The following is a 27500-nucleotide window of genomic DNA, read 5'->3' as shown; positions in this document are numbered from 1 at the left end:
GTGTGTGTGTGTGTGTGTGTGTGTGTGTAGAAGGAACGAATAATTGGAAATGGATGAAGGAGGAATATAAGAAATAGAAGGAGTTTGAGGAGGAGGAAGAGGAGGAAGAATCGAAAAAGGAGTTTCAGGAGGAAGAGATAGAAAAATAAAGCTAGAAAAAGAAAAGGAAATGAAAAGTGTGTAATAATAATAATAATAATAATAATAATAATAATAATAATAACAATAATAATAATAATAACCTTACCTTGCCCAAAATGACACCGCCAAACTTGGAGGTCCCTTGAGATGGCATGACCACCGACGCACGCTCTCGCACCATTGGGGATTTTGACACTCGGGTCCTTGTTCTAAGTCACACGTGTTGCTGCTGAGGTGTGTGTTGTGCCCTTCGCAGGCCTACATCACACGCAACACGCCCACAACACACCCACAGCACGCCGAAAGTCCACTTGTCAACACCGCACGCAACAGTAACGGGGTGGGAATTCACTCACGGACAAGTTTCATGGGCCAAGATCGTAAGCTTCCCAAACACTAAATACCACGAAAGTTCCTTGTATTGTGTTTGGGGTTGACGTAAAAAGGATGAAGTTTCAGCAGGCCACGCGGTAAGTCTTTTTAGTATCTGGTATTGAGGCGAAAGAACGGATCATTGTGGAGAGTATAGTCTGGCTTGGACGCGGCTACAGTGACTCGGTGGTGGGCTGTCGAACTGGCCTCATGTCTCCCTGCTGCCTCGCCCTCACCACCTCGCCTTCACCGTGGCTTCTGTGTTGCCGGCCTGACCGTGAACCAAGTGACTACTCAGGGCAGCAGCGGGGCACACCATAAGTAAGGCAGAGGACGCCTGACACCGCCACTCGAGGGGGCTGGGTTGTCAACAGGTTTGCCCCACACCCGGAAGAGTGACTCACACACAACACTTCTCGGAACCGTTCCCACAGGCAGACTGAACGTGCTGAACGAGGAGCCGCGCCGCGCTGAGGGTTGCCCGCTGCCACTCGTCCGAACCCTTCCCGCCAGCCCGAAGGTGACTGTACCTGCCCGACTCACCCTGAAAACACCTTTACACACGCCACACACACCCTGCACCCTGGATAACACGGTACCTAGGCCTCAGTCACCGCCCCTTTCCGCCCTGGCTCAGACCAAACGGACTGGGAAAGTGGACTATGCAATAAGAACATTACGGATACTCGCCCTGTGTTGTGTGACTCAGCCTTATCACGGTTTAGATTCCAGAACACTTAACCGCGCGTGACACCGGACAGGACAGGAAGAACACTGTAATAACCTGACATGTGCAACCCAACGCCTTCCTAACATTCCCAGTTACCACGTGCATCCTTAAACACATATACCGTAAAAAGTAAACCGTAGAACATACAGCGACTTTTTGGCATCAACGGACCACAGACCCAATGAAGCTCCACCTCTTCCCCTTACGTCATCAAAATGGGCGGAGTCATGACCTCACTCTTCCGCCTCTGCCAATGGGTGCAATCTCTCCAGGACCTCGTGACGTCATGGGAGTGTGGCGGGTGATGGTGGCGGCGTTATACAAGAGTTACGAAGTGATAAGAAGGTGCCGTGGTCCGTCTTTATCTCCCAGCACATAAGCTTTCCAAGAGTCAAGGTTAGGCATAGCGGGCATAGCGGACATACCAAACATACCATGCCCTGAGCCTCCAACCGTAGCATCGAACTCCACGTACAGACGAGATTTGGCATCGTATACCACATCACTTAACCAGGAGAAGAGTTAACCCTCCTCCTCCTCCTCCTCTTCCCTCTTCCTCCTCTCCTCCTCCTCCTCCTCTTACCAGCATCCCAACACACACAACTTGAATCTCATAACACGAATTCAAGGACGACGTTTCTGTGCGTGTGTGTGTGTGTGTGTGTGTGTGTGTGTGTGTCAGAAACGGAAGGAAGGGAGGGAGAGAGGAAGGTAAGGAGGGAGAGAAAGAAGGGGTTATGGAGGGGAAGATGAGAGGGAGGGAGGGATCGAGGGAAGGGCACTGATGATTTCAAGGACGCTCGAGAGAGAGAGAGAGAGAGAGAGAGAGAGAGAGAGAGAGAGAGAGAGAGAGAGAGAGAGAGGGGCATGTCAGTCAGCCCCAATTTCTATTTTTTTCTACGCCATTGACTTGCAAAGTGTCTTCAATCTTGCTTTCTGACACACTCAGATTCCTCCTCCTCCTCCTCCTCCTCCTCTCCTTCCTATTCTTCTTACCCCCATTCCTGAGAGAGAGAGAGAGAGAGAGAGAGAGAGAGAGAGAGAGAGAGAGAGAGAGAGAGAGAGAGAGAGAGAGAGAGAGAGAGAGAGGAAAGTTCAGATAAAAAAAAAACACAAACACGGAGATATACACAGAGACAGAGACAGATAGATAAACACATAATAATAAAAAAGCAGATAGAGAAATATACAGACAGAAAAAGAGATAGAGATAATAAAAAGATACACAAACAGACACAGATAAGCAGATAAACACACAGACAGACAGACGGGCAGACACACGGTACCTGCGCAGGCTGGGTCGGGGAGGCGGTGGTCGGCAGCCCCCCACTTGAGGCCCTCGTGTCCTCAGCCCCCGCCGCCGCCGCCGCCGAGTCCTCCGTGTTACGTACCTGAGGAAGACACACACAGTTAGTTAGTGAGTTTATTATTGACCACAACACACATATTCTGTACAAAATTTCTTTCTTTGGTTTGGGTCCAATATAAAATGAAAAAAAAAAAAGGTTTCTCAAATAATGAATGTTTCTTTCGGCTACCTCTTTTAATTCTTTTTTGGGAGCAGCGAGTAGCGGGCTTTTTTTTTTATTTATTATTGTTTTTTTTTTTTGTGCCCTTGAGCTGCCTCCTTTGTTGTAAAAAAAAACACTAATAAATAAGTAAAGAAACAATAAAAAAAGAAACCCAATACAAGGATGATAACCTTAAAACAAGTTAACCCAATTTTAAAACGCACAAAAAACACATCCTAAGAATTATTGCCTTAAAACGTAACCAAAACTAGAGAAGCACGACTGAGATACTTTGGACACGTGAAAAGGAGAGATGATGATGAACCAGAGAACAAGACATGATGGCGGGGGTTAGGGGAAGAAGGAGTACCGAAAGACAAAGAATAAGATGGAGAGATGTGATAAAGTGTGACATGAATTTACTAGATGATACAATGGATAGAAGCAGGTGGCGAAAGATAACTCGAGCGTCCGACCGTGCAATACAGTGGGATTAGCCCTATGACTGCGGATATCCTACAGTCAGACCTCACCAAGCTGCAGGAATGGAACAAAAAGTGGCTGCTACAATTCAATGAAGAGAAATGTAAAGTCCTGCACCATGGGAGGGGAAATCCAGCACACCAATACCACATGGGAAACACTCCATTATCCACCACAGAGGCAGAGAAAGACCTGGGACTGTATGTTACCAGGCTACCAGGGAAGGAGAAGTTCGTGCCAATCGCAGCGGACGGGTTAAGGTCATATGAAGAAGAAGAAGAAGTAACTAAAATTATTCTAAAACACACCGTCACTCAGAGGTAAACACGGGCAGGTAAATAACAGGTAAAGGTAGATAACAACAATGATAAGGTAAATGATAATAGTACGGTAAAAAAACGACAATAATGAGGCAAATGATAACAAATAAAGGCAATAATGAAGTAAAAATAAGTTAGGTAAAAGATAATAAACAATGCTATATAGAATTAATGAGGAAATTAAGGTCAGGTGAATAACAGGTAACGATAAATAACAAAAAATAACAAATAAGGTAAAAAAGTCAGGTAAATAAAAGTAAACAAAGGAAACAGTAAACAACATCAACAGTAAACAGGTACAACAGTGACAATATCCTTAATGGTGTAAAAAAAAAAAAAAAAAACGCAGGCGAGGGCGAAACAAACAAACAAACAAACAAGGCAGCTCACATGAACGAATAATTAAAACAACGTCACACACACACACACACACACACACACACACACACACACACACACACACACACACACACGTAACCAACCCCCACGCAAGACAAAAAAAAAAAACAAAAAAAAACCCAGTGAATGATTAACTAAAATGATTAACGAGCGCCTCCGAGAATCTTGTTTAATTACCGAGGTTTTTTTATGTTTTTTTTTCTTTTCCTTTTCCTTTCTTTTTACGTATGCTTGGATGACTCGTACTTCATCCTGTGTGTGTGTGTGTGTGTGTGTGTGTGTGTGTGTGTGCTAGGATGAACTGGTTTATGCTGCCTGTCCACTTGCTTAACTTATATATAGCTGTCTGTCTGTCTGTCTGTCTGTCTCTCATGTTTTTTGTTGGTCTCTCTGTCTGTCTGTTTGTCTGTCTGCCCGTCTGTCTGTCTCTCATGTTTTTTGTTGGTCTGACTGTCTGTCTGTACGTGTCTGTCTGTATGTCTGTCTGTGTATCCGTTATGCCTGTCTTTCTCTCATATTTTTGTTGGTTTGTCTGTCTGTCTGTCTGTCTCTCTGTATGTCTGTCTGTCTGTCTCTCTGTATGTCTGTATGTCTGTCTATCTGTCTGTTTGTCTGTCTGTTTGCCCGTGTACAGCATACCCCTAGAAAGCATACACCACCTATAGGCAGAACGAAAAAAAAAAAATTATAATGATAAAATAAATAAATAAATAAAATAAAAACAATATGTCCTTGTAGTCGGTTCCTGGACAAACGGATTTCCTCTCAGAAGCAGGACTCCTTTCCCTTCCCTTCCCTTCCCTTCCCTTCCCTTCCCTTCCGTTACATTTGTACAGGCGAGTGACACACGGCGGGGAGCAATCGCCGTTTGTAGGTCACAGGTAAATCTCAGGTATACGAAAGTCATTAAGAAGTTCAGAAGAAGAATGAAGTAAAGATAGATTACTTGGGCATTCTTCTTCTTCTTCAACTTCCATTCTCCTCTCCTTTCTTCTTGCTTCGTCAATTTTCTTAGGGTCGTATTTAAAAACATTTCGTCGCCCAAGTTCACATATTTGACACGGCTTTCGTAAGAGCTGTAGGCCTTTCCAGGGGTAGTTTCATGACCTTGGTGGTAGTATGACCCTTCTTCTGTGCCATGAACCTTAAAAAACACTCATGAAAACCCGATTGATCCCCTCTTTGACCTTTAGAAATAGTTGATGTGAGAAGCGATGGTGTCTTAAAATACTGTCCTTACAATTCCTTCCTTCCATTCCTTTCCCTCATCTTCCATAATCCATAATCCGCCGCCCTTTGTTAAGCCGCCGCAAGACGCCCTAACTAAAAGGCAGCGCGAGTAGAAGAGAACTGAGAGAACTGGTTGATAGATAAGTGAAGCAGCGTGGGCCAGCGGCGGGTGACAGGGACCACCAATCGTCCACTTCCCCGCGACAGCCTCAGGTCTTACCCAACCGATGAAAGGGACCGCCGCGTGAGCTATTGTAAAAGAGGGTCTATAGGGTTGGTATTCTCACACGCGTCCACACCTCACACCAGCTGTTTCCAAAGGTCGAAAAGGAGATCAGTTGGGTTCTAATGAGTGTTTCTTTGGGTTCACGGTACAGACGAAGGGTTAAACTACCAGCAGAGTCATGAAACTACCCCTGGAAATGCCCCAAACTCTTACGAAAGTCAGATATGTTTAAGGATAAGTATAAGGTCGAAAAGGAGATCAGTCGGGTTCTAATGAGTGTTTCTTTTGGTTCACGGTACAGAGGAAGGGTCAAACTACCACCAGGGTCATAAAACTACCCCTGGAAATGCTCAAAACTCCTACGAGTGCCTAGTCAAATGTGTTCTATTTAGGTTCATGGTACAGAGGAAGGGTCAAACTACCACCAGGGTCATGAAACTACCCCTGGAAATGCTCAAAACTCCCACGAATGCCTTGTCAAATGTGTTCTATTTAGGTTCATGGTACAGAGGAAGGGTCAAACTACCACCAGGGTCATGAAACTACCCCTGGAAATGCTCAAAACTCCCACGAATGCCTTGTCAAATGTGTGTACTTGGGCGCAGCAATGTTGAAGAATATAGACCGTCCCCTTCCTCCCTCTCTCTCCCTGCCTCACCCTACGGCCACAGAAACGTGTAAGTGTTCCCTCTTTATCATGGTCTGTCTCCGCAACACTCGATCCCTCTTTGTCCCTTTCATCTTGCGGGCGAGAGAGAGAGAGAGGAACAGGACGTCTGACAGAGAGGAATAAAGGGACACATATTCGCCACGTCTCGGCCCATATACTCAACCTGTTCGGGTCTCACACACCCTCGTTGGATAAGGCTTTTGTAGAGGTTGTGTTAGTGTTCCCATGGGTAGTTTAATGAGCCTAGTATACTCAAACGCATCCGCCCCTCACATCAGCTGTTCCAAAGGCCAAAAAGGAGATCAATTGGGTTCTAATGAGTGTTTCTTTTGGTTCACGGTACAGAGGAAGGGTCAAACTACCACCAGGGTCATAAAACTACCCCTGGAAATGCTCAAAACTCCTACGAAAGCCTGTCAATTGTGTTCTTTTTAGGTTCATGGTACAGAGGAAGGATCAGACTACCACTAGGGTCATAAAACTACCCCTGGAAATGCTCAAAACTCCTACGAATGCCGAAATGTTTAAGTCTGTCTTCCTTACACTCTCTCCTTCCCTCTTCGTCCCTTTCACGGCCTAACGGGGAACCAGAAACAGAGAGCGCCTGACAGGGATGGAAGGGACACCAGCACCTCGCCCTGTCGCTCACCCCTGCCAAGGTGTCCACGCCACGCCCTTGCCGCTGCGAAAACCCCGACAACACGGACACCCCGACAGACCGACACACCGACACTGCAACATTCCGACAACCCCTAAACCTCGACAAGCCCCCCGACAGACCCCGACGACCCGACACCCAGAGACCCCGACAGTTCTACCCCCCCCCCCCCACCCCCACCCCCCACCCCCGATGACCCGAGACCTCCCCACGCATATATCACCCCGACCCCGACACCCCGACACCCCCGCGGCTTCCCTGGTGCGCGTGGGAGTGAGTTACGCCCGTTTAGTGATAAGAATCTTCCGCCATAGAGCAGAGCATTAAGGGTTGGCAGGTGGGGAATGCAAGGTCACCGGGATGCGAACCCTGGGTAGCCGTGTCTTGAATCGCCTCCTAGCACGCGAGCCACTCATCATTTTTTTTTTATCTGTTTTGTTTTTTTCTCTTTATTCCTCATTTTCTTCCTCCTCCTTTCTTCCTTCCATTTCTTCCTCAATTCCCTTTCCTTTCCATCCTGATTCACTCCATAATCCAACATCACCGTCAGGCTCTTCACTTCCTATCCCATTCCTTCTTTATCTTTTCCTCTCCTTCCCTTTTCTCTCCCTCTCTGTCTCGCTTCTTAACCTATCGCTGCCCCTTTTCGCATTTCCTTCAATCTTCTTTTTCTTCAATCCCTGTCCCCTTTTCTTCTCCTTCCCTTTTCTCTCCCTTTCTGTCTCGCTTCCCTTCTTCTTCTTCTTCTTCAATCCCTATCCCCTTTTCTTCTCCTTCCCTTTTCTCTCCCTCTCTGTCTCGCTTCTTAACCTATCCCTGATCCTTTTCGCATTTCCTTCAGTATTCTTCTTCTTCAATCCCTGTTCCCTTTTCTTCAGTCTTCCCTTGTCTTTCAAAACCTATCCTTCTCCTTCCTTCAACACTTCATTTCCTATCCATTCCTCTCTTTCCTTCTCACCAATTTTCTCCTTCCCCCAACACTTCATTTCCAACCCATTCCTTCCTTTCCTTCTTCTTTACTTTTTCTTCTCCTTCTTCCTTCTCTACCTATTCTCCTCCTCCTTCCCTCCACACCTTACCTCCACCCTCCTCTCTCTGCACCCAAACTGACTCACTCTAGAAGCGGAGAGGAGAGGAGAGAAGAGAAGAGAGGCCGTGACGCAGATTCTGAGGGAAGGGCGGGCAAGGTACGCACACACCCAACACATTCCCAAACAAGAGAGTAATGAGTCAAAAAATGAGTCAAGGGAGTGAGTCAAATACCGCCCGTAGAAAAGGTACAAAGTGAGGTACTGTTAAGGGAGGGGATGAAGGTGCCGTAGAAGGTATTTAAGGAAAGAAAAAAAAAGGAAACTTATAGAGGAAAGGAAGGAGATGAGATAGAAAAGTAGAAGGAAGAAATGATGAGGGAGGGGATGAAAAAGACGTAGTATAAGTTATTTAAGGAAAGATAAGGATAACAGGTGATAAAGGAAGCTGATAGAGGAAAGGAAAAGAAAGGAAATAAAAATAGTGCAGACGTCCCTTGAAATAATACGATAGAAGTTGAAAATAAGAGAAAAAATGACAAAAAATGGAAAGTTGTCAAAAAAATCAGCATATTTAAACAATTACAGATAGACAGATAGACAGATAGGCAGACATATAAAAAATACACCTTTAGTAAAACAACCAAGAAGAACAAAAACAAGAACAACAACAACAAGGCGTGTGTGTGTGTGTGTGTGTGTGTGTGTGTGTACCTGACCTCACCTGGGGCGGACTAATTAATAACAACACTACATCCCGAACAGGTAACAGTGATGGGGATGGATGGCCCGGTGCGATATAGAGGAGGAGGAGGAGGAGGAGGAGGAGGAGGAGGAGGAAGACGCCCCGGGTGGTAGGCATGAATCACCTCCCCCGTGGCAACCTCTAATGATGCCTTCCTCCTGCCCCGCCCCTTCCCGCCCCTTCCCTCCCCTTCCTCTCCGTTCCCTTCCTTCCTCTCCACCTCCTCCCTTCCCCTCCCCTCATTTGTCCCTTCTTCCTCTTCCTCCTCTCTTTTGCCCTTCCTCCCTTCCCTTCCCTTCCCTTTTGCCCCTTCCTTCCCTTCTTCACAACTTTGTCCCCTTCCCTCCTTCCCTCCCTCCTCCTCTTCCTGCCATTGTGTTGTCTTCTGCCCTCTGTCATGTTTTCTTTATTTTCTTAGGCACACACACACACACACACACACACACACACACACACACACACACACACACACACACACACTCCAACCTATAACCAATTCAAGACACAACACAGCAGAGAAAAAAAAAGAAACGAAAAAGATCGAAGAAAAACAAGAACGTCTTTCTACGTCATAGTGACTCAGGAGATCCTCGGAAAAGTAACGTAGGAAAAAAAAAGAAGGGGTGCCACGGGAAATAGAGAGAAAAAAAAATGTTGATTTTAATGTTAATGTATACAAGCTTGACCCCGAGGCGACCGACCGAGTGTGTGTGTGTGTGTGTGTGTGTGTGTGTGTGTGTGTGTGTGTGTGTGTGTGTGTTGATGAATATGTTAGTGATGGTAATTATAACGATGACGGTGTTGATGGTGGTGGTGATGATGGTGGTAGTGGAGGTGACGATGGTTAGATAGATAGATAGATAGATAGATAGATAGGTAGAATTAGGAAGGGAGAGGAACGGAAGGGAAGGGAAAGGAAGGAAAGGGGGGAAAGAGGAAGGGATGGGACAGGAAGTGAAAGGAAGGGAAGGGGGAGAGAGAAAGGGATGAGACAGAAAGGGATGGGACAGGAAGGGATGGGACAGGAAGGGATGGGACAGGAAGGGAAAGGAAGGGAAGGGGGAGAGAGAAAGGGATGGGACAGGAAGGGATGGGACAGGAAGGGAAAGGAAGGGAAGTGGGAGAGAAGGAGAAAAGGAGAAGATAAATTTAAGAGGAGAAAAAAAGAAAAAAATTAAGAAAGAAAAACTAATGAGAAGAAAACAAGTGGAAAGAGAGAGAGAGAGAGAGAGAGAGAGAGAGAGAGAGAGAGAGAGAGAGAGAGAGAGAGAGAGAGAGAGAGAGAGAGAGAGAGAGAGAGAGAGAGAGAGAAACAGGTGACTAATGTATTGTGGAGGAGGAGGAGGAGGAGGAGGAGGAGGGGTGCATTTCCGGAGCTACTCGTTTACAACAACAACAACGACAAGAAGAAGAAGAAGAAGAAGAAGAAGAAGAAGAAGAAGAAGAAGAAGAAGAAGAAGAAATGAAGAAGGACAACAACAACATCAACAGTTTCGCAACCGAGCAATGATAAGATAAGAGAGAGAGAGAGAGAGAGAGAGAGAGAGAGAGAGAGAGAGAGAGAGAGAGAGAGAGAGAGAGAGAGAGAGAGAGAGAGAGAGAGAGAAAAAAAAAAGAGGAACTACTACTACTACTACTACTACTACTACTACTACTATCCACAATACTAAATTAATGAATAAATAAATAAAAATGAATGAGAGAAACCCAGAAGCCAACCTTGTATAATAATTTATGTGGTGGTGGTGATGGTGGTGGTGGTGGTGGTGGTGGTGGTTGTAATAGTGACGTCACACATCCTCTTATGACATCATCACATTCACTACGTCACACTTCCTTCCTCCTCTCTCTCTCTCTCTCTCTCTGGATTTACTCATTGGTCACTTTTTTCTTTTTATACAAGTTTCCTTGAGAGAGAGAGAGAGAGAGAGAGAGAGAGAGAGAGAGAGAGAGAGAGAGAGAGAGAGAGAGAGAGAGAGAGAGAGAGAGAGAGAGAGAGAGAGAGAGAGAGAGAGACAAACAAATAAACGAAAGAAGGAAGAAGAAATAGAATAGGAAAAGGAAAAAGATTAGGAGGAGGAGGAGGAGGAGGAGGAGGAGGAAGATAAGAGGATTATGAATACTTAAGAGGAAGATACGAGGAAGGAAAGGATAAGGTTACAATGCATTTTATATCATCCGTAACGAGTGATTGAGAGACAGTGAGTCACTTCGCATCTCCCGCACGTGGCTGCCCGAGGTGCCTGGCCCTCAGCCCTGAGCACCCAGCGTGTAGCCGCCCCCCTCAAGTAACAGTGACCCCGAACAATACGGATTTCAAGGTGGGCCACACACACATTTATATGAAAAACAATCTCAAAGGGATACTGGGCAAGCTTTAGAATAGCTGCCCTCAAGGAAGAGGCTCCCTTAGCTCGAGACACGCCTTGCCCTACTATTAGGTTTTAAACTAATGTGCTCTTGTTTAAATAAAAATGAAGAAAAAAAGAGAGAGAGAGAGAGAGAGAGAGAGAGAGAGAGAGAGAGAGAGAGAGAGAGAGAGAGAGAAAATGGCGCGCCCTTCCCCTCAATAAAAGCGCATTATATAACCCGGAAACAACTTGACTCACCTCGTTACCAGCAGGTCAACACTAGGTCCGGGTTGAACTGAGTCACACGAGAGGAAGAGGAAAGAGAGAGAGAGAGAGAGAGAGAGAGAGAGAGAGAGAGAGAGAGAGAGAGAGAGAGAGAGAGAGAGAGAGAGAGAGAGAGAGAGAGAGAAGTGAGAAAGGGAGAGGAGGGAGAAAAAGGGAGAGGGACAGATACGAACACAGGAAGGGAGGGAAAGGAAGAGAGGGAGGGAGAGAAAGGGAGAGGAAGAGATGGAGAAGAGGAGGAAGAAGAAGAACGAATAGAGGAAGGGAGATGAAGAGAGGGAGAGGAAGAGGAAGGGAGGGAGAGGAGGGAGAGAGGAGGAAGAGGAGGAGGAGGAGGAGGAGGAGGAGGAGGGAAAGAGGGAAGATGACTAAAAAGAAGAAAATACTGATGATGTAGAAATGAATTATTCCAAGAAGAGAGAGAAGAAGATGAACAGAAGGAGGAGGAGGAGGAGGAGGAGGAGGAGGAGGAGGAAAGTGTCAAAACAAGAAGGAAAAAAAAAAAAGACAAATAAGATGAAAGCCAGAATGATGAGAGGAGGAGGAGGAGGAGGAGGAGGATGAGGAGGTGTTAGGCTTATCTGCATTTAAATTACAGAGAGAGAGAGAGAGAGAGAGAGAGAGAGAGAGAGAGAGAGAGAGAGAGAGAGAGAGAGAGAGAGAGAGAGAGAGAGAGAGAGAGAGAGAGAAGGACAAAAAGAGAGAGAGAGAGAGAGAGAGAGAGAGAGAGAGAGAGAGAGAGAGAGAGAGAGAATTGAGCCTTATCAGTGACACCCGAAAGACCAAGGCCACTCTCTCTCTCTCTCTCATCGTTATCACTGTCCACCTCTTAAACCTGATCTTCTCCTCCTCCTCTTCCTCCTCTTCTTCCTCCTCCTCCTCCTCCTCCTCCTCCTCCTCCTCCTCCTCCTCAAGCAGACTCTTCCTCGATTGGCTTCTATTAGGAACAAGAATGCAAGCCTCCTCCTCCTCCTCTTCCTCCTCTTCTTATTTCACTGGGAGCTGTTGGTGGAGGAGGAGGAGGAGGAAGAGGAGGAGGAGGAGGAACGATATAAAAAGCTTAAAATAAACAATAAACTTAAAATTATTTCCATTTCAAAATCAAGCTTATTAATTTTTTTTGTATCTTTCCTTCATCTCTCTCTCTCTCTCTCTCTCTCTCTCTCTCTCTCTTTCTCACAGTCCACTCATTCATATTCATCTCAACCCCTCTCTCTCTCTATCTCTCTCTCTCTCTCTCTCTCTCTCTCTCTCTCTCTCTCTCTCTGATAAGGAACATGTCCCAATCCCGTTCCTCATTCTTACGCCATTTCCTTCCCTCTTTCCTTCCTTCCTTCTTTCATCATTCCATATCCTTCTCTATCCCTTCAGTTATCCATTATCCTTCCTTTCATTCTCTTTCCATATATATCCTTTCCTTATCTTCCTATCCTTTTCATCTCCTGTTCAATTATTCACTTTCTGTATTTCTCTTTCTTTTGGTTTGTCAAATTTTTTTCATCTCCCTTTTCACATTGTCAGAATTTATATTTGTTATCCTTTCTATAATTTCCTTTCTCTATTTCCTCTTCTTTCTTTTTTGTTTTTTGTTTTTTGTTTTCTTCCTATTTCTTGTTTATTTAGGTTTGTCTTTTTCATCTCCTTTCACATTGTCTATGTTATCCCTTTCTATAATTTCCTTTCTCTATTTCTTCTATCTTCCCTATTCCTCCTTTTTCTTCCTCTTCTATCCAATTCCCCTTCTTCGACCCTCTACTGCATCTTCTATCCCATCTACCCCTTCCATCTACTATTCCTAACCTCCTGTTCTTTCCATCTTCTGCACTGACTATCCCATCTACTACTTTCTAATAGTCTAATCCTTACTATCCATCCCCTAATCCTCAACCATTTTCATTCATCTCCCATTCTCAATCTCTCCCAACCTCTATTCCATCTACTATCCCTTCTCCCACTCCCATCTATGAGCCTAATACTGTCTGTCTACACACACATCTGGCACTGCGGGAGGAGGGGGGGGGGAAGGGGGGGAGGAGGGGGCAGAGGCACGGATGTCACACAAGGAGGAGGCCAGACGGAAATAACCCATGGTGAAAGAAAGGAAGGAGAGAGAGAGAGGGAAAAAAATGAGAAAGATTGTAAGAGAAAGTAAACAAACAGATTCTTTCTAATGAATGCTCCCTTCCTCTTCCTCCTCGTCCTCCTCCTCCTCTTCCTCTTATCTAGTTCGACATTCCACAAGTGCATATGGGAATGTCTCACGGAAGGAAGCAAGGGCGGACAAACAGGCAGGGAGGCGTAGTACTTTACTTATTAGGGGAACAGTAGAGAGGAAGGCAGGGTTCTAGGGCGCGGTTCTCCGGTCGGCTTTCTTACAGCCATATGCTCGTCCACCGATGTGTTCCTTCCTAGCAGTGATGCCAGATCGAAGCCTCCTATGAAACACTCTTATCTGGTAACATTGCGATCTAGAGCTTCCAAATCTTACATCAACAATTTCCCCAAGGCCAAAAAGGTACTTAATCGGGTTCTAATGAGGGGTATTTTGGGTTCATGGTACACAGGAAGGGTCGAACTACCACCAGGGTCATTAAACTATCCCTGGAAATGCTCAAAACTCCTATGAAAGCCTTGGCAAATGTGTTCTTTTAGGTTCACGGTACAGAGGAAGGGTCAAACTACCACCAGGTTCATAAAACTAGCCATGGGAATGCTCAAAACTCTTACGAAAGGTTTGTCAAATGTGTTCTTTTAGGTTCACGGTACAGAGGAAGAGTCGAACTACTGCCAGGGTCAATAAACTACTCCTGGAAATGCCCAAACTCCTACGAAAGCCTTGTCAATTCTGTTCTTTTAGGTTCATGGTACAGAGGAAGGATCGAACTACCACCAGGGTCATAAAACTACCCCTGGAATTGCCCAAAACACCTACGAAAGCCTTGTCATATGTGTTCTTTTAGGTTCACGGTACAGAGGAGGGATCGAACTACCACCAGGCTCATTAAACTACCTCTGGAAATGCTCGAAACTCCTACGAAATCATTGTAAATTGTGTTTTTTTTAGGTTCATGGTATAGAGGAAGAATCGAACTACCACCAGGGTCATAAAACTACCCCTGGAATTGCCCCCAAACTCCTCCGACAAGCGAAACTATGTGTGCTTCTAATAGTAGTAATGATTGTAATGTGCATGAAAGAGAAGACACAATGGAGATGGAGGCTCAGGGATACGTTGAAGTTTACATAATGTTAAATAAGTTTTCGTAACTATTCTGAACGCGATAGGAGAGGAGGCGAAGGACCACAGAAAGAATTATTAGAACAAAGAGAAAGGAAACGAGTAGGAGACTATAAAAGGTTATAAATGAGACAAAACGAGAAAAGAGAAAGTCAGAGGAGGAAAATTTAAACAGGATAACAAAGAGTATATATTAGGAAAAGTATAACGCGACAGATGATGACGGAGAAGAAGAAGAAGAAGAAGAAGAAGAAGAAAAGAGAGGAGGTGAGAGAGAAAAATTAACATACTCATAAATAACATAAGAAAGGAAATGATGAAAGGAAAATACGAAGAAAGAGATAAGAGGAGGAGAAAGAGAGAAGAGGAGAAAATATTAAAAAAAGAAGAGAGAGATAAAGAGATTGCGTGATAATTTAGTGATAAGAAAATTGTGATGTTATAATTATAGGCGAAGAGAGAGAGAGAGAGAGAGAGAGAGAGAGAGAGAGAGAGAGAGAGAGAGAGAGAGAGAGAGAGAGAGAGAGAGAGAGAGAGAGAGAGAGAGAGAGAGAGAGAGAGAGAGAGAGAGAGAGAGACACACACACACACACACACACACACACACACACACACACACACACACACACACACACACACACACATATACACACGAACAAACACAATATTTACACCTGAGCATTAATGACCTCGCTAATACCTGTCCGATACAAGGTGAGCGAGTTTTGCGACAGGTCGGAGAAGAGGAGGAGGAGGAGGAGGAGGAGGAGGAGGAGGAAGGGATGGATGGATGGAGGGAGTGCTGACGTTTGTTCGTTCGTTCGTGTGTGTGTGTGTGTGTGTGTGTGTGTGTGTGTGTGTGTGTGTGTGTGTGCTCTTCAAATCTTTATTCTTATTTTTTTTCTCTTTTTTGTCTTTATTTCTTAATATGAGAGAGAGAGAGAGAGAGAGAGAGAGAGAGAGAGAGAGAGAGAGAGAGAGAGAGAGAGAGAGAGAGAGAGAGAGAGAGAACACACACACACACACACACACACACACACACACACACACACACACACACACGTCAACCATATCATCTCCATAAAGGTTAAAACGACATACATATAGAAGGGAACTTCACCCCTAATGGACGGACGGAGGGCCAAACGGGCGTAGTGCCACTCCCTCTCAAGTATGCCCAAAAATTTAGACATGAGGAAGTGGAAATAAAAAAATAAAATAAAAAAAGGATTGGCAGATATGGGCGACGAAAAAAAACAAACAAGAAAACAAGTGTGGTGATTCTATAGTTAAGTTGTCTGTATTTGTTGGGGTTTTAGTGCTTGTTCGTTTTAGTGTTTCATATGTATCGTTCGGGATAGGTGATTCGTATGTAATATGAATCGTATTATATGGTTTCGAAGCTAACGTATGTAGTTTCTTCGTCGATGAAGCCAGTGTACGCGGGCTGCAGGTACTGTACGCACCTAGGGTTTTCTTGCCGAGTAAAGCCTAGAGAAAAGGGCGTTTGAGGTGGTTTACTTATTCCCTCACGACAATTTACTCGGCAAGGATCCATGAAGCAAGCTGGAGATGGAGAGACTACTGAAACCTGAACGCTTCGAGGGTGCACAAGACACAACGCCTGCTCAGTGGAACCACTGGCTCTGCACCTTCAATAACTTCATTCAGTCTATATCTCCTGCACCTGACAAGTTGAAGCTGCTCGTCAACTACATCTCTCCAGAAGCATACACCCACATCACCGACTGCCTATCATACGAGGAGGCCATCAAAGCTTTGAAAACTGTGTACGTGAAGCCCAAGAATATCATCTTTGCCCGGCATCAATTGGCTACTCGCAGGCAGCAACTGGCAGAGTCCATCGACACCTTCCTCTCTCTTGTCTCTGAAGCAGCTGTCTAAAGACTGTGACTGCAAAGACGTGACTGCTGACACCTACACTCAGGAAGCCATCAGAGATGCTTTCGTCACTGGTCTCGCCTCTCCTACCATCCGTCAACGTCTATTGGAGAGAGAAACTTTGTCCCTGAATGAGGCCGTACAACTTGCTCGAAGCCTCGACACTGCTCAACGCAACGCTGAAGGATACTCTTCACCTGTCACTCCAGGGAGTGAAGTGTCGGCTGCTCCTGCTCTTACCTCGGAGGCCTCTGTTAACACCACGGACACCGTAGCTGCCGCCTCCCAGTCTCAATCCTGTTTCTTCTGCGGTGGAAAGCGGAATCTTCGGTCTCGCTGCCTTGCTCGTGCTTCAGTGTGCCGTAAGTGTGGGAAGGCGGGCCATTACGCCAGCGTCTGCAGGTCTGGCGACCCTGGACGATCGAGAAGACCTTACACCGCAGCCGCTGCTACTATGGAACCTCCTGGCTCTACCTCCCCGGTCCCTCCCTGTCGACACTGCGCCCTGCCACCAACTACTGCCGCCACTATTAGCGTCTGTTACTACGCCGCGGAGCTCTACAATTCCTGTGAGTGTCAATGAACTGCAAGTGAACTCCCTTATTGACAGTGGAAGTACTATTAGTTTCAGCCATCCACAAGTTGTGAAAAACTTAAATATTCCTGTGTAAAGACTGATGTCACCCTTGCTTCTTCCCAAGTTTCTACTACCGGAGGACATTGCTTTGTCAACCTGAAAGTTAACGACAGTCTGTATCCTCAATTAAAGTTGTCAGTTCTTCCCCAGTTGTGTTATAAAGTAATCTTGGGCAGAGACTTCATGGAAAAACACCAGGCTGTGGAATTCACTTTGGATGGCTCTTTACCTAAACTAACTATATGTAACGTAGCATCAATGTCTATTGATCCTCCATCCCTCTTCCCTAACCTGTCCCCTAATACAAAGCCAGTCTCCACGTGTTCTCGTAAGTTCTCGAGGTCGGATGAAGAGTTTATTCATGAGGAAGTACAGTCTTTGTTACAAGAAGGTGTTGTAGAGAAGAGTCAGTCCCCTTGGAGAGCTCAAGTGCTAGTAACAAGCGATGAGAGACACAAGCGGCGCATGGTTGTTGATTACTCTCGTACCATAAACCGTTTTACGTCATTGGACGCTTACCCAATGCCTCTTATTCATGACTTAATTCTCTTACCATAAACCGTTTTACGTCATTGGACGCTTACCCAATGCCTCGTATTCATGATTTAATTCACAAGATGGCTAAGTACAAAATATTCAGCAAACTTGATCTGAAAAATGCTTACTATCAAGTTCCCTTACGAGAAACGGAGAAACAGTACACTGCTTTTGAGGCTGACGGACAGTTACTTCAATTTACCCGAGTTCCTTTCGGTCTGACAAACTCCGTTGCTGTTTTTCAGAGAATCATGGACTCTTACAGTTACTTCAATTTACTTGAGTTCCTTTCGGTCTGACAAACTCCGTTGCTGTTTTTCAGAGTATCATGGACTCTTATCATAGCTGACAACAAATTGCAAGCCACCTATGCTTACATTGATGATGTTATTGTATGCGGCGTAAGCAAGGAGGAACATGACCGGAACCTTCAGCGTTTCAAGGAGGTCGCCTCAAAGTACAACTTGACTTTGAACTTGGAGAAGTGTCACTACGGCTTAAAAGAAATTACTTATCTCGGGTATTGCATCTCCGATAATTCTCTGCGCCCTGATCCAGATCGTATCAGACCCCTGATAGAAATGCCAGTTCCTAATGATTCACCCTCTCTAAAACGAGCGCTTGGCCTCTTCTCATACTATTCCATCTGGATACCTAACTATTCTAAGCGCATACAGCCTCTTCTGCTGTGCCAGAATTTTCCACTCGGCTCTGACGCTATTAAATGTTTCGAATCGCTAAAGAGACATCTGTAAGGCTTCAGTAGCTGCCTATGATGAAACTTTGCCACTCCAGATCGAGACTGACGCATCCTCTGTCTCCATAGCGGCCACTCTTTCCCAGCTTGGTCGGCCAGTAGCTTTCTTCTCCAGAACCCTGACCGGCTCTGAAAGACTTCAGCCTGCTGTGGAGAGAGAAGCCACTGCTATCATTGAAGCCGTACGTAAGTGGAGACTTTTTATTTTGGGTCGCAAATTCACTATTGTCACTGACCAACAAGCTGTATGCTTCATGTTTGACTCGCGGCATTCCTCCAAAATTAAGAATGACAAAATATTAAGATGGCGTCTCGAGCTCTCTGAATACTTGTATGACATTAAGTACCGACCAGGTCCTCAAAACATCCCTTGCGACACAGTCTCGTGCATGCTCAGTTAATACTAGCCCAGGCTCAGTCTCTCGAACAAGTACAGGTGTCTGTGTCATCCTGGCGTCACAAGACTTTATCATTTTGTATAAAAGTTAAGAATCTGGCTTTTTCTCTAGATGATGTAAGGAGGGTTTGTTCTCAATACAGTATTTGTTCAGAATTGAAACTTTAAATCTTTAAACCTCCAGTTAAGAACCTGATCCATGCAACGCAACCCTTTGACCGAATCTATTAGTTTCACTGGACCGAAACCTTCTGCTACAAAGAATGAATACCTCCTGGTAATGATAGACGAGTACTTAGATTCCCATTTGTGTTCCCATGCCCAGATATGTCTGCTCAAACTGTTAAAGCTTGCTTCCTTAAACTGTTTTCTATGTTCGGTTGTCCATCATCAGTTCATTCAGGCAGAGGAACACAGTTAATGTCGTGAAGTCGCAGATTTTCTGTTGAGCCACGGTGTCGTCATGACACACTCCACTCCCTACCACCCCCAAGGTAACGGACAATGTGAAAGAGAGATTGGTACTATTTGGAAAACTGTACGCCTAGCACTCAGATCCTCCAAACTCCCCGAGTCTCAGTGGGAACTAGTTCTGGACAGAGTACTTCATTCCATTCGGTCCCTCCTATGTACTGCCACCAATCAAACCCCTCATGAAAGGTTATTTTCTTTCCCTAGGAGATCATTTAGTGGTTACTCCTTACCTTCCTGGCTTGCCACACCTGGACCTGTCCTGCTGCGGAAGTTTGTTCGTAATTCCAAATCGGATCCGTTAGTGGAAGAAGTTGGTCTCGAGAGTGCTACACCACACTACGCTCACATTCGCCATCCGGATGGGAGAAGGTTCACCGTCTCCACGAGGGACCTGGCTCCAACCCCTAAGGAACAGACAACCATGCAAGAGAACATCAATGGGACAACACCCACTGAAGAGATTTCGGCTCCAGAACCGACTTCTACCGATGACAGCGATGGAGGGGCAGCCACTCCTGACGCTTGTTACCCAGCCTCCGATGACACTAGACTTCCGGACACAAGAAAAGCGATTCGCCCGAAACTTCCGAAGAAAGACCTGAACCACTAAGACGTTCAACAAGTCAGGAAAGCTCCGGATAGACTAGGCGTGTGATATGTACGTAATTATTTGTAAGAGGGGGAGAATGTGGTGATTCTATAGTTTAAGTTGTCTGTATTTGTTGGGGTTTTAGTGCTTGTTCGTTTTAGTGTTTCATATGTATCGTTCGGGATAGGTGATTCGTATGTAATATGAATCGTATTATATGGTTTCGAAACTAACGTATGTAGTTTCTTCGTCGATGAAGCCAGTGTACTCGGGCTGCAGGTACTGTACGCACCTAGGGTTTTCTTGCCGAGTAAAGCCTAGAGAAAAGGGCATTTGAGGTGGTTTACTTATTCCCTCACTACAACAATAAAGAAAACATTAAAACAATCTTCATGTGTAGTAGTAGTAGTAGTAGTCAATAATTTATTCTCTCTCTTCTCGAATGACTCGCTTGAAATACTGATGAAGAGAAAAAGAAAAATAGAGGCCAGAGGTGAAGGAGGGAAGGGAGAGACGGAGGAAAGGAGAGGCGGAGGAAAGAGGTGAGGGACGGAGAGAAAAGGAAAGGAGAGAGGGAGATAAAAGAGGTGAGGGACGGAGAGAAAAAGTAGGTAATGGAAGAAGGAAATAATGAAGGAGAAAAAGAAGGGAGAAGAAGAGAATGGAGAGGAAAGAAGGGAGGGAGAGGAAGAGGTGAATGGAGGAGATAGATGATTAAGAGAAGAAGAGAACGGAAGGAAGAATGGAAAGAAGAGGAAAATGAAGAGATAAATCGTAAGCCTGAAGAAAGGAAGAGAAGGGAAGGATTAAAGAAGATAGGAGAGAGAGAGAAGGAATATAGGGGACACAGACAGCAGAAAAAATTAATAAACAAGGAAGAATAGGAAGGAAAACAAAACCGATATAAAGAGAATAGGGAAGAGAAGGGGAGAGAAAGGAGTACAAGAGAGGAAGAAGAAGAAAACATCACTACAAAACACACGAGATGGGAGAAAAGAAGAAGAAGATGAAGAAGGAGAAGCAGTCGTGTGTGTGTGTGTGTGTGTGTGTGTGGGCGAAAGTTTTGGTCTATCAGAATGGAGAATAATAATTGTAATAAAAAATATGATACTGATAATTCTGTTTGGCGCCAGGCGAGAAGACTTGCCCCAGACGCCAGCTAGCGAGGAGACGGATACTACTACGACCACAACTACTACTACTACTACTACTACTACTTTTACTACTACTACGGATAAAAAAGGGAAAAAAAAGAATATTTATCGTAACGTATTCTGTATTGTGACGATGACGTAAATTAATTCTGGGGCAGGAAGTGTTTCCGTCTCTCTCTCTCTCTCTCTCTCTCTCTCTCTCTCTCATTCAATACGGCAAAAAAACAAACAAAAACAAACAAACAAACAAACAAACATCAAATTCAAAACAAAATAAAACAAAAACAAAAACAATTTACTTTATGCAGCACTTCTAAACAAACAAACAAACAAACAAACTCAAATATTGTTTATCGCGACACTACGAACTGACCTCTGAAGACTGCGCTGTTACTGAGGGGGGAGGGGGGGGCGGTAAAGGGGGGCAGGGGTGATTGGGAGGGGGAGGGGAGTGGAAGGTGGGGAGGTAAAAAGGGGTCATGAGGAGGGGGAGGAGGAGGAGGAAGAGGAGGAGGAGGAGGAGGAGTGAGGGACAGGTCATGAGATTTGATTGGAGGGAGGAGGAGGAAGAGAGGTGGGTGGAGAGAGAGAGAGAGAGGGGAGGAACCTGCATGCCAGACTCTGGATTGCACGGCATTTCCTGTGTGTGTGTTCGTGTGTGTGTGTGTGTGTGTGTGTGTGTGTGTGTGTGTGTGTTAATTTATCTTTTTCTCTCTCTCTCTCTCTCTCTCTCTCTCTCTCTCTCTCTTCTATTCACTTTTCATGAGTGTGTGTGTGTGTGTGTGTGGGTGTGTGTGTGTGTGTGTGTGTTTGTGTGTGTGTGTGTGTGTGTGTGTGTGTGTGTGTGTGTCCCAGGGTCAAGCAGGCGGCGGGGAGTGATAGGGAGGTGTGTGGGAGGCTACTGACTGTCCTCCTCCTCCTCCTCCTCCTCCTCCTCCTCCTCCTCCTCCTCTTCCTCCTCCTCTTCCTCCTCCTCCTCTTCCATCTTTCATTGTATTTCTCTCGTTTATTTATGCTTGATTTTTCCTCTCTCTCTTCCTCTTCCTCTTCCTCTTTCTCCTCATCTCCTTCCCTCCATCTCTCTCTTCTCCCTTTTCTCTTCCTCTTCTCTCTCCCTCCTCTCCTTCTTTCCATCTCTCCCTTCCCTCCTCCATATCTCCCCCTTACACACACACACACACACACACACACACACACACACACACACACCACCTTGCTCTCCTTCAATCCTTTTCCCTTGCAAAAAAAAAAAGGAGAAAAAAGAAAAAAAATCAAGCCTTCCCATTCAATCCAAACACATATACCTGTCTGTTACCTGTTCTTCCCTTCCTCTTCCTCCTCCTCCTCCTCCTCTGAAGCTGACCTCGAAGGGATATCTTGTAAGGGAAAAAAAATATAATATAATTTTCTTAACTAATTTTCCTCCCCTTCATAAGAGTTACATACTGAGGTTGTTTTCTTAAGGTAATTGTACTGTTAGGTTTAATTAATTCGAGGTGAGTGTGTGTGTGTGTGAGTGTGTGTGTGTGTGTGTGTGTGTGTGTGTAGTAAGAAACTGAAGGAGGGAATGAATGAATGAATGAAGGAAGGAAATAAATGCAGGAAGGAAGGAAGGAAGAAACGAAGGAAGGAATGAAGGAAAAAACGATAAATGGAGGAAGAAAGAAAAAAAAAATGGAAGGATGGAAAAAGAAAAGAAGGAAAAAGAGAGGATGGAAAAAACATAGGAGGAAAAAGATAAAAAAAGAAAGGAAAAGGAAGGAAAAAATGAAGGAAAACAAGAAAAAGAAGATAGGCCAGGTCACGTAGGTTAGACAATTCAAACACACACATACACGAACACACAAACACACGCACTCCTTCTAAGTCACGTAGAAGAGGTTGAGGAGGAGGAGGAGGAGGAGGAGGAGGAAAGAAAAGAAAACTATTGTTGTTATATTTGTGACCATAAGAAAGACCTCTGTGCATGTATGTATGTATTTATGTATGTATGGAACCTCTAAAAACACCATCAAATTACTCAATCTCCATTCTAACTTTTCTTTCTCTACCTCTACCTACTCTAATCTATCTACTCTATTTTCTCTTTTCTCTCTCTATATATATCAATATCTATTCATATATTATTTTTCTTCTTTTTTTATGTCTCCTTCATTAACTCCCATTCACATATGCTACTCCATTACTAACTTCCATTCACCTTTTCTACTGCGACGGTAAGCTGTCTTGAGGGACCTCTTGGACGGCCCCCTCCCGTTAGCGGCGCACGCGAATTTTATTTATAGTGACGCCGTGGTGTGCGATGCTTGCCTGGCCCATGCTGCCCCCGGTGCTCCTCTTGACTAAAGCCGCCAAGGTTAGGAAAGGTCTGGGCAGCATGTGGGTAACTTTCCAACACTACACGATGGCTTGAAAAATCAGTGAGTTTGGTGGGACTCGAAGCTTGGTCCACGGACTCACCTCTCGGCCACCGCCTTCCCTAATGACTCTTCTCTAATTTCTACTCCACCTCTACTCCTCTCTATATCTAATGACTCTATATCTACCTCTACTTTATGTAATCCACTTCCCTTCCCGTTATCTACGTTTCTAATTGTTATTTTTCTTTCCTTTTTCCTACTTCTGGTTTATATTTTTTTTTAGTTTTTTCCTTCCTTTTCTCCTTCTTTTCCTTCCTCCCTTTCTCGCTTTCCTTCCGTTCTCATCAGCTTGCTTTCTCTCTCTCTCTCTCTCTCTCTCTCTCTCTCTCTCTCTCTCTCTCTCTCTCTCTCTCTCTCTCTCTCTCTCTTGTTGTTGTTATTAGTTATTCTGTTCATGTTTCTCCTCCTTCTCCTCCTCCTCCTCCTCCTTCTTCTTCTTATCTTTCCTTCTGTTTCTTCTCTTCCATTCTCTCTCTTATCTCACGTCTATTTTGGCTGTCCACAGATTTTCCTCCTCCTCCTCCTCCTCTTTTTTCTTAGTTTAATGTCCATTTGCTCACTTTTATTATCGTCTTGTCTCCTTATTCTTATTCTCCAAGCGCACACACACACACACACACACACACACACACACACACACACTATTTCTAAAGCAAGGATAATCCGTGTCCTTGAGATTGTGTGTGTATGTGTGTGTGTGTGTGTGTGTGTGTGTTTAGCGACGGGGATATACCCAAGCACACACACACACACACACACACACACACACACACACACACATCAACTACCACTGGGATCACAAAACAGTCCTTGCAAACCCCAGCAGTAACTTGTATAGACCACGAGAGGCTTTTCAAACAGGCGAACTAAAGCGCTGAGACATTTATAAATAATAGCTTGAGATATTGCTTTAGTCAGAGTATCTTATTATGTCTTTATTTACCCGGGCTTGAAAAACGGCCTTCGTCTGGTTCAACTCAAGACTCCATTATTTCTCCGCTTAACCTATCTCGTAACCTTTCATGTCCGCTTAAGCCCCGAGTTAGTACACCGTCAAGGCCTTTCTTTTCTGGTCTTTGTATATTAAATTAACACCGGTTCGCCCGCCTTTAGTAATGTTGGAAAAGACGAGCGGATGTTGCACTTGGGGTTTAATGAGACAAAGAGGAAAGAGGTGGGATAGGGCTTTTGTGTGTGTGTGTGTGTGTGTGTGTGTGTGTGTGTGTGTGTGTGTGTGTGTGTGTGTGTGTGTGTGTGTGCTGACGCCTCGTAAGGTCACTGCTGAAGCCGCTTACTGACAATGCTGAATCTACACTTGGGTTCACTGAAGGCGGAGTCAGGCCGGACTTCATTACGTGCGTGAATCATGGACGCAACTTCTAACTTTTTTCTCCTTTTCCTCTACTTCCTCTTTTCCTTCTTTCCTCCTTTTTTTCCTTCCCTTCTCATCAGCCTGCTTTCTCTTCCTCCTTCTCCTTCCTTTGTTTCCTTTACATATCTTAAGAACGCTATGCACATCCTTTTCTTTCCCTTCCACCTCATAAAACATCTTTCCCTTCCGTTACATCCCTTAAATGCCTCCTTTCCCTTCCCTTTCACCCATTAAACATCTCCCTTGCTTTTACTTCCATTCATCATTACCTACGTGAACCATTCTCTCTTCCTTCCTTCCTTCCTTCCTTTATTTCCCTTTCACTGTGCTTGATAACGTAACACGAATCATGGACGCGACTTTTCTCCTTCCGCGCGCATAACAAACACGAGAAAACAAAAGACAACGCAAAGTAAACAGGAATGAAGGTGATATGTATGTAGGTGTTTCTAGGTAAGTCAGAAGTGTGTGTGTGTGTGTGTGTGTGTGTGTGTGTGTGTGTGTGTGTGTGTGTGTGTGTGTGCCCGCCCTGATCTCAGCACGGTACCAGCCTGACCCAGCACCGCCGCCGCCGCTGACGTGCCACAACTCACGCAACGGAAACAAGGGAACGTGACACAGAGGTGGGAGGGACAGAAAGGAAGGAAAAGTAACGCGCAGAGAAATAAAAGACGACATAGACGAAGATAGACCCGTTAGAGAGGGGAGGAAATTCGACCCAAACACAATACCAACAGTGAATGAAAAAAAGCGAAGTTACACAAGACGGGAAGAAGACACGTTAGCAATATAAAAAGATAAAATAAGACATTGACGAAAGAAAAACAAGTAGGAGAGGGGAGGAAATTCGACCCACCATCAATACAGTCGTCACCTAATTGAACGAGAACACAAAACCAACAGTGAATGAAAAAAAGCGAAGTTACACAAGACGGGAAGAAGACACGTTAGCAATATTAGGCGGGGAAACAAAGGGAATAGAGTGTGTGTGTGTGTGTGTGTGTGTGTGTGTGTGTGTGTGTGTGTGTGTGTGTGAGGGTGTGAAAGATGGAGAGCCTAGTGGAAGGATCATAAGTTCATGGACGAAGTAAATAAAAGGAAAAAGAACGAATATTAGGTAAAAGAAAATTCAGAATAAAGAAAAGATATATAAAGAGGAGGAGAGAAAAAGAAAATAAGTAGTAGTAGTAGTAGTAGTAGTAGTAGTAGTAGTAGTAGTAGTAGCAATAGTAGCAGTAGTAGTGGTAGTAATAATAATAATAATAATAATAATAATAATAATAATAATAATAATAATAATAATAATAATAATAATAATAATAATAATAATAATAATAATAATAATAATAATAATAATAATAAGAAGAAGAAGAATGAGGAAAAGCTGAAAAAAATGTGGATAATTAAGTAATAAGTAAAATAATAATAATAAATAAATCGTAAATTGATAAGAAAATAAAGATAAACGAGAGAGAGAGAGAGAGAGAGAGAGAGAGAGAGAGAGAGAGAGAGAGAGAGAGAGAGAGAGAGAGAGAGAGTGTGTTACCCGCATCATGCTAATAGAAGACCCTCCTCCTCCTCCTCCTCCTCCTTCTCCTCTTCCACCACGCCCACCACGCCCACTTATTCTCCTCCTCCTCCCTTCACAACCTCCTCTTCCTCCTCCTCCTCCTCCTTCCTTCCGTTTTTCCTGCTTCCCAATTTTCTCGCCCACTCGATCTCCACCTCTCTCTCTCTCTCTCTCTCTCTCTCTCTCTCTCTCTCTCTCTCTCTCTCCTCTTTACTTTCTCCTCCTCCTCCTCCTCCTCCTCCTCCTCCTCCTCCTCCTCCTCGTCTTCCTCCTCCTCTGCTTCCTCCTCTTCCTCGAGATCTAAGAAAGAAATTGATTACAAGAATGAGAGAGAGAGAGAGAGAGAGAGAGAGAGAGAGAGAGAGAGAGAGAGAGAGAGAGAGCACTTGAACATTCAAGAGAGCTATTAAGTAATCTGATAATTAAGAGAGAGAGAGAGAGAGATTACATTTACAATCTCCATCTCTCAAATTGGACGATTACTCTCTCTCTCTCTCTCTCCTGGACTTCCCACACGTAACAACATCCTTCCTTCTCCTCCTCCTCTTCCCCCTCCTCCTCCTCCTCCTCCTCCTCCTCCTCCTCGTGGTGATGAATGGAGTTGACATCACCACCTCGTCACCACCACGTCACACATTGCACGGCGGTGAGGTCACGGTGACGTCATAAGTGGTGTTACCTTAGCCAATCACGGAGAGAGATTTCTGTGACGTAATCAGCGGCTCGACCAATAGGAAGGCTGGGATTTTATTTATTTATTTTTTGCTTATAAGGACTCTTGAATGCACCTTTGTTTGTGGTAATTATTGTTTTCTTTCTTTCTTGATTTCTCTCTCTCTCTCTCTCTCTCTCTCTCTCTCTCTCTCTTATCAGCTTTTAATATCCCATTTCCTCATTTCCATTTCTCCTCTTCCTCCTTATCCTCCTCCTCCTCCTCTTCTTTCCTCTCCTCCTCCTCCTCCTCCTCCTCTTCCTTCCTCTTCCATACCGATTAGCTCATACATTCTCTTTTTCTTCCTCTCTCTCTCTCTCTTACACACCTCGCTGACTCATATTAATACACTTTGAGGAGGAAGAGGAATAGGAGGAGGAGGAGGAGGAGGAAAGTAATGCAGTGATGATAATAAATGGAGTAATTATTAAAGAGAGCTCTCTCTCTCTCTCTCTCTCTCTCTCTCTCTCTCTCTCTCTCTCTCTCTCTCTCTCTCTGATTTGTCCATATATTCTTTTTCTTCCTTTTATTCGTCTTTTTCTTTCGCTTTTTTTCTTTCTTTTTATTTCTCCTCCTCCCTCTTCCTCCTCCT

General features: G+C 44.7%; 1 protein-coding gene across 9 annotated transcripts in view; it reads right to left on the bottom strand.

Annotated features, from left to right (window-relative positions):
- Positions 1 to 27500, bottom strand: part of LOC127003578 (NAD(+) hydrolase sarm1-like) — a 186584-nt gene that overhangs the window by 56097 nt on the left and 102987 nt on the right. For 7 of the 9 annotated variants that reach the window (XM_050870465.1, XM_050870466.1, XM_050870468.1 and 4 more), the window contains one exon: positions 2530 to 2634. The exons of 1 other annotated variant lie outside the window; for it this stretch is intronic. In XM_050870465.1, coding sequence (XP_050726422.1) covers positions 2530 to 2634 — 105 coding nt within the window. Of the gene's footprint in view, positions 1 to 247; positions 1050 to 2529; positions 2635 to 27500 lie in introns of those variants that run through there. One more of the 9 variants, XM_050870470.1, reaches the window with a different exon arrangement.

The sequence above is a fragment of the Eriocheir sinensis genome, chromosome 25 (assembly GCF_024679095.1).
Source record: "Eriocheir sinensis breed Jianghai 21 chromosome 25, ASM2467909v1, whole genome shotgun sequence".
NCBI lineage: Eukaryota > Metazoa > Arthropoda > Malacostraca > Decapoda > Varunidae > Eriocheir > Eriocheir sinensis.
Note: the sequence above shows the minus strand (reverse complement) of the source record. Positions and strands in the feature narration are given on the sequence as shown.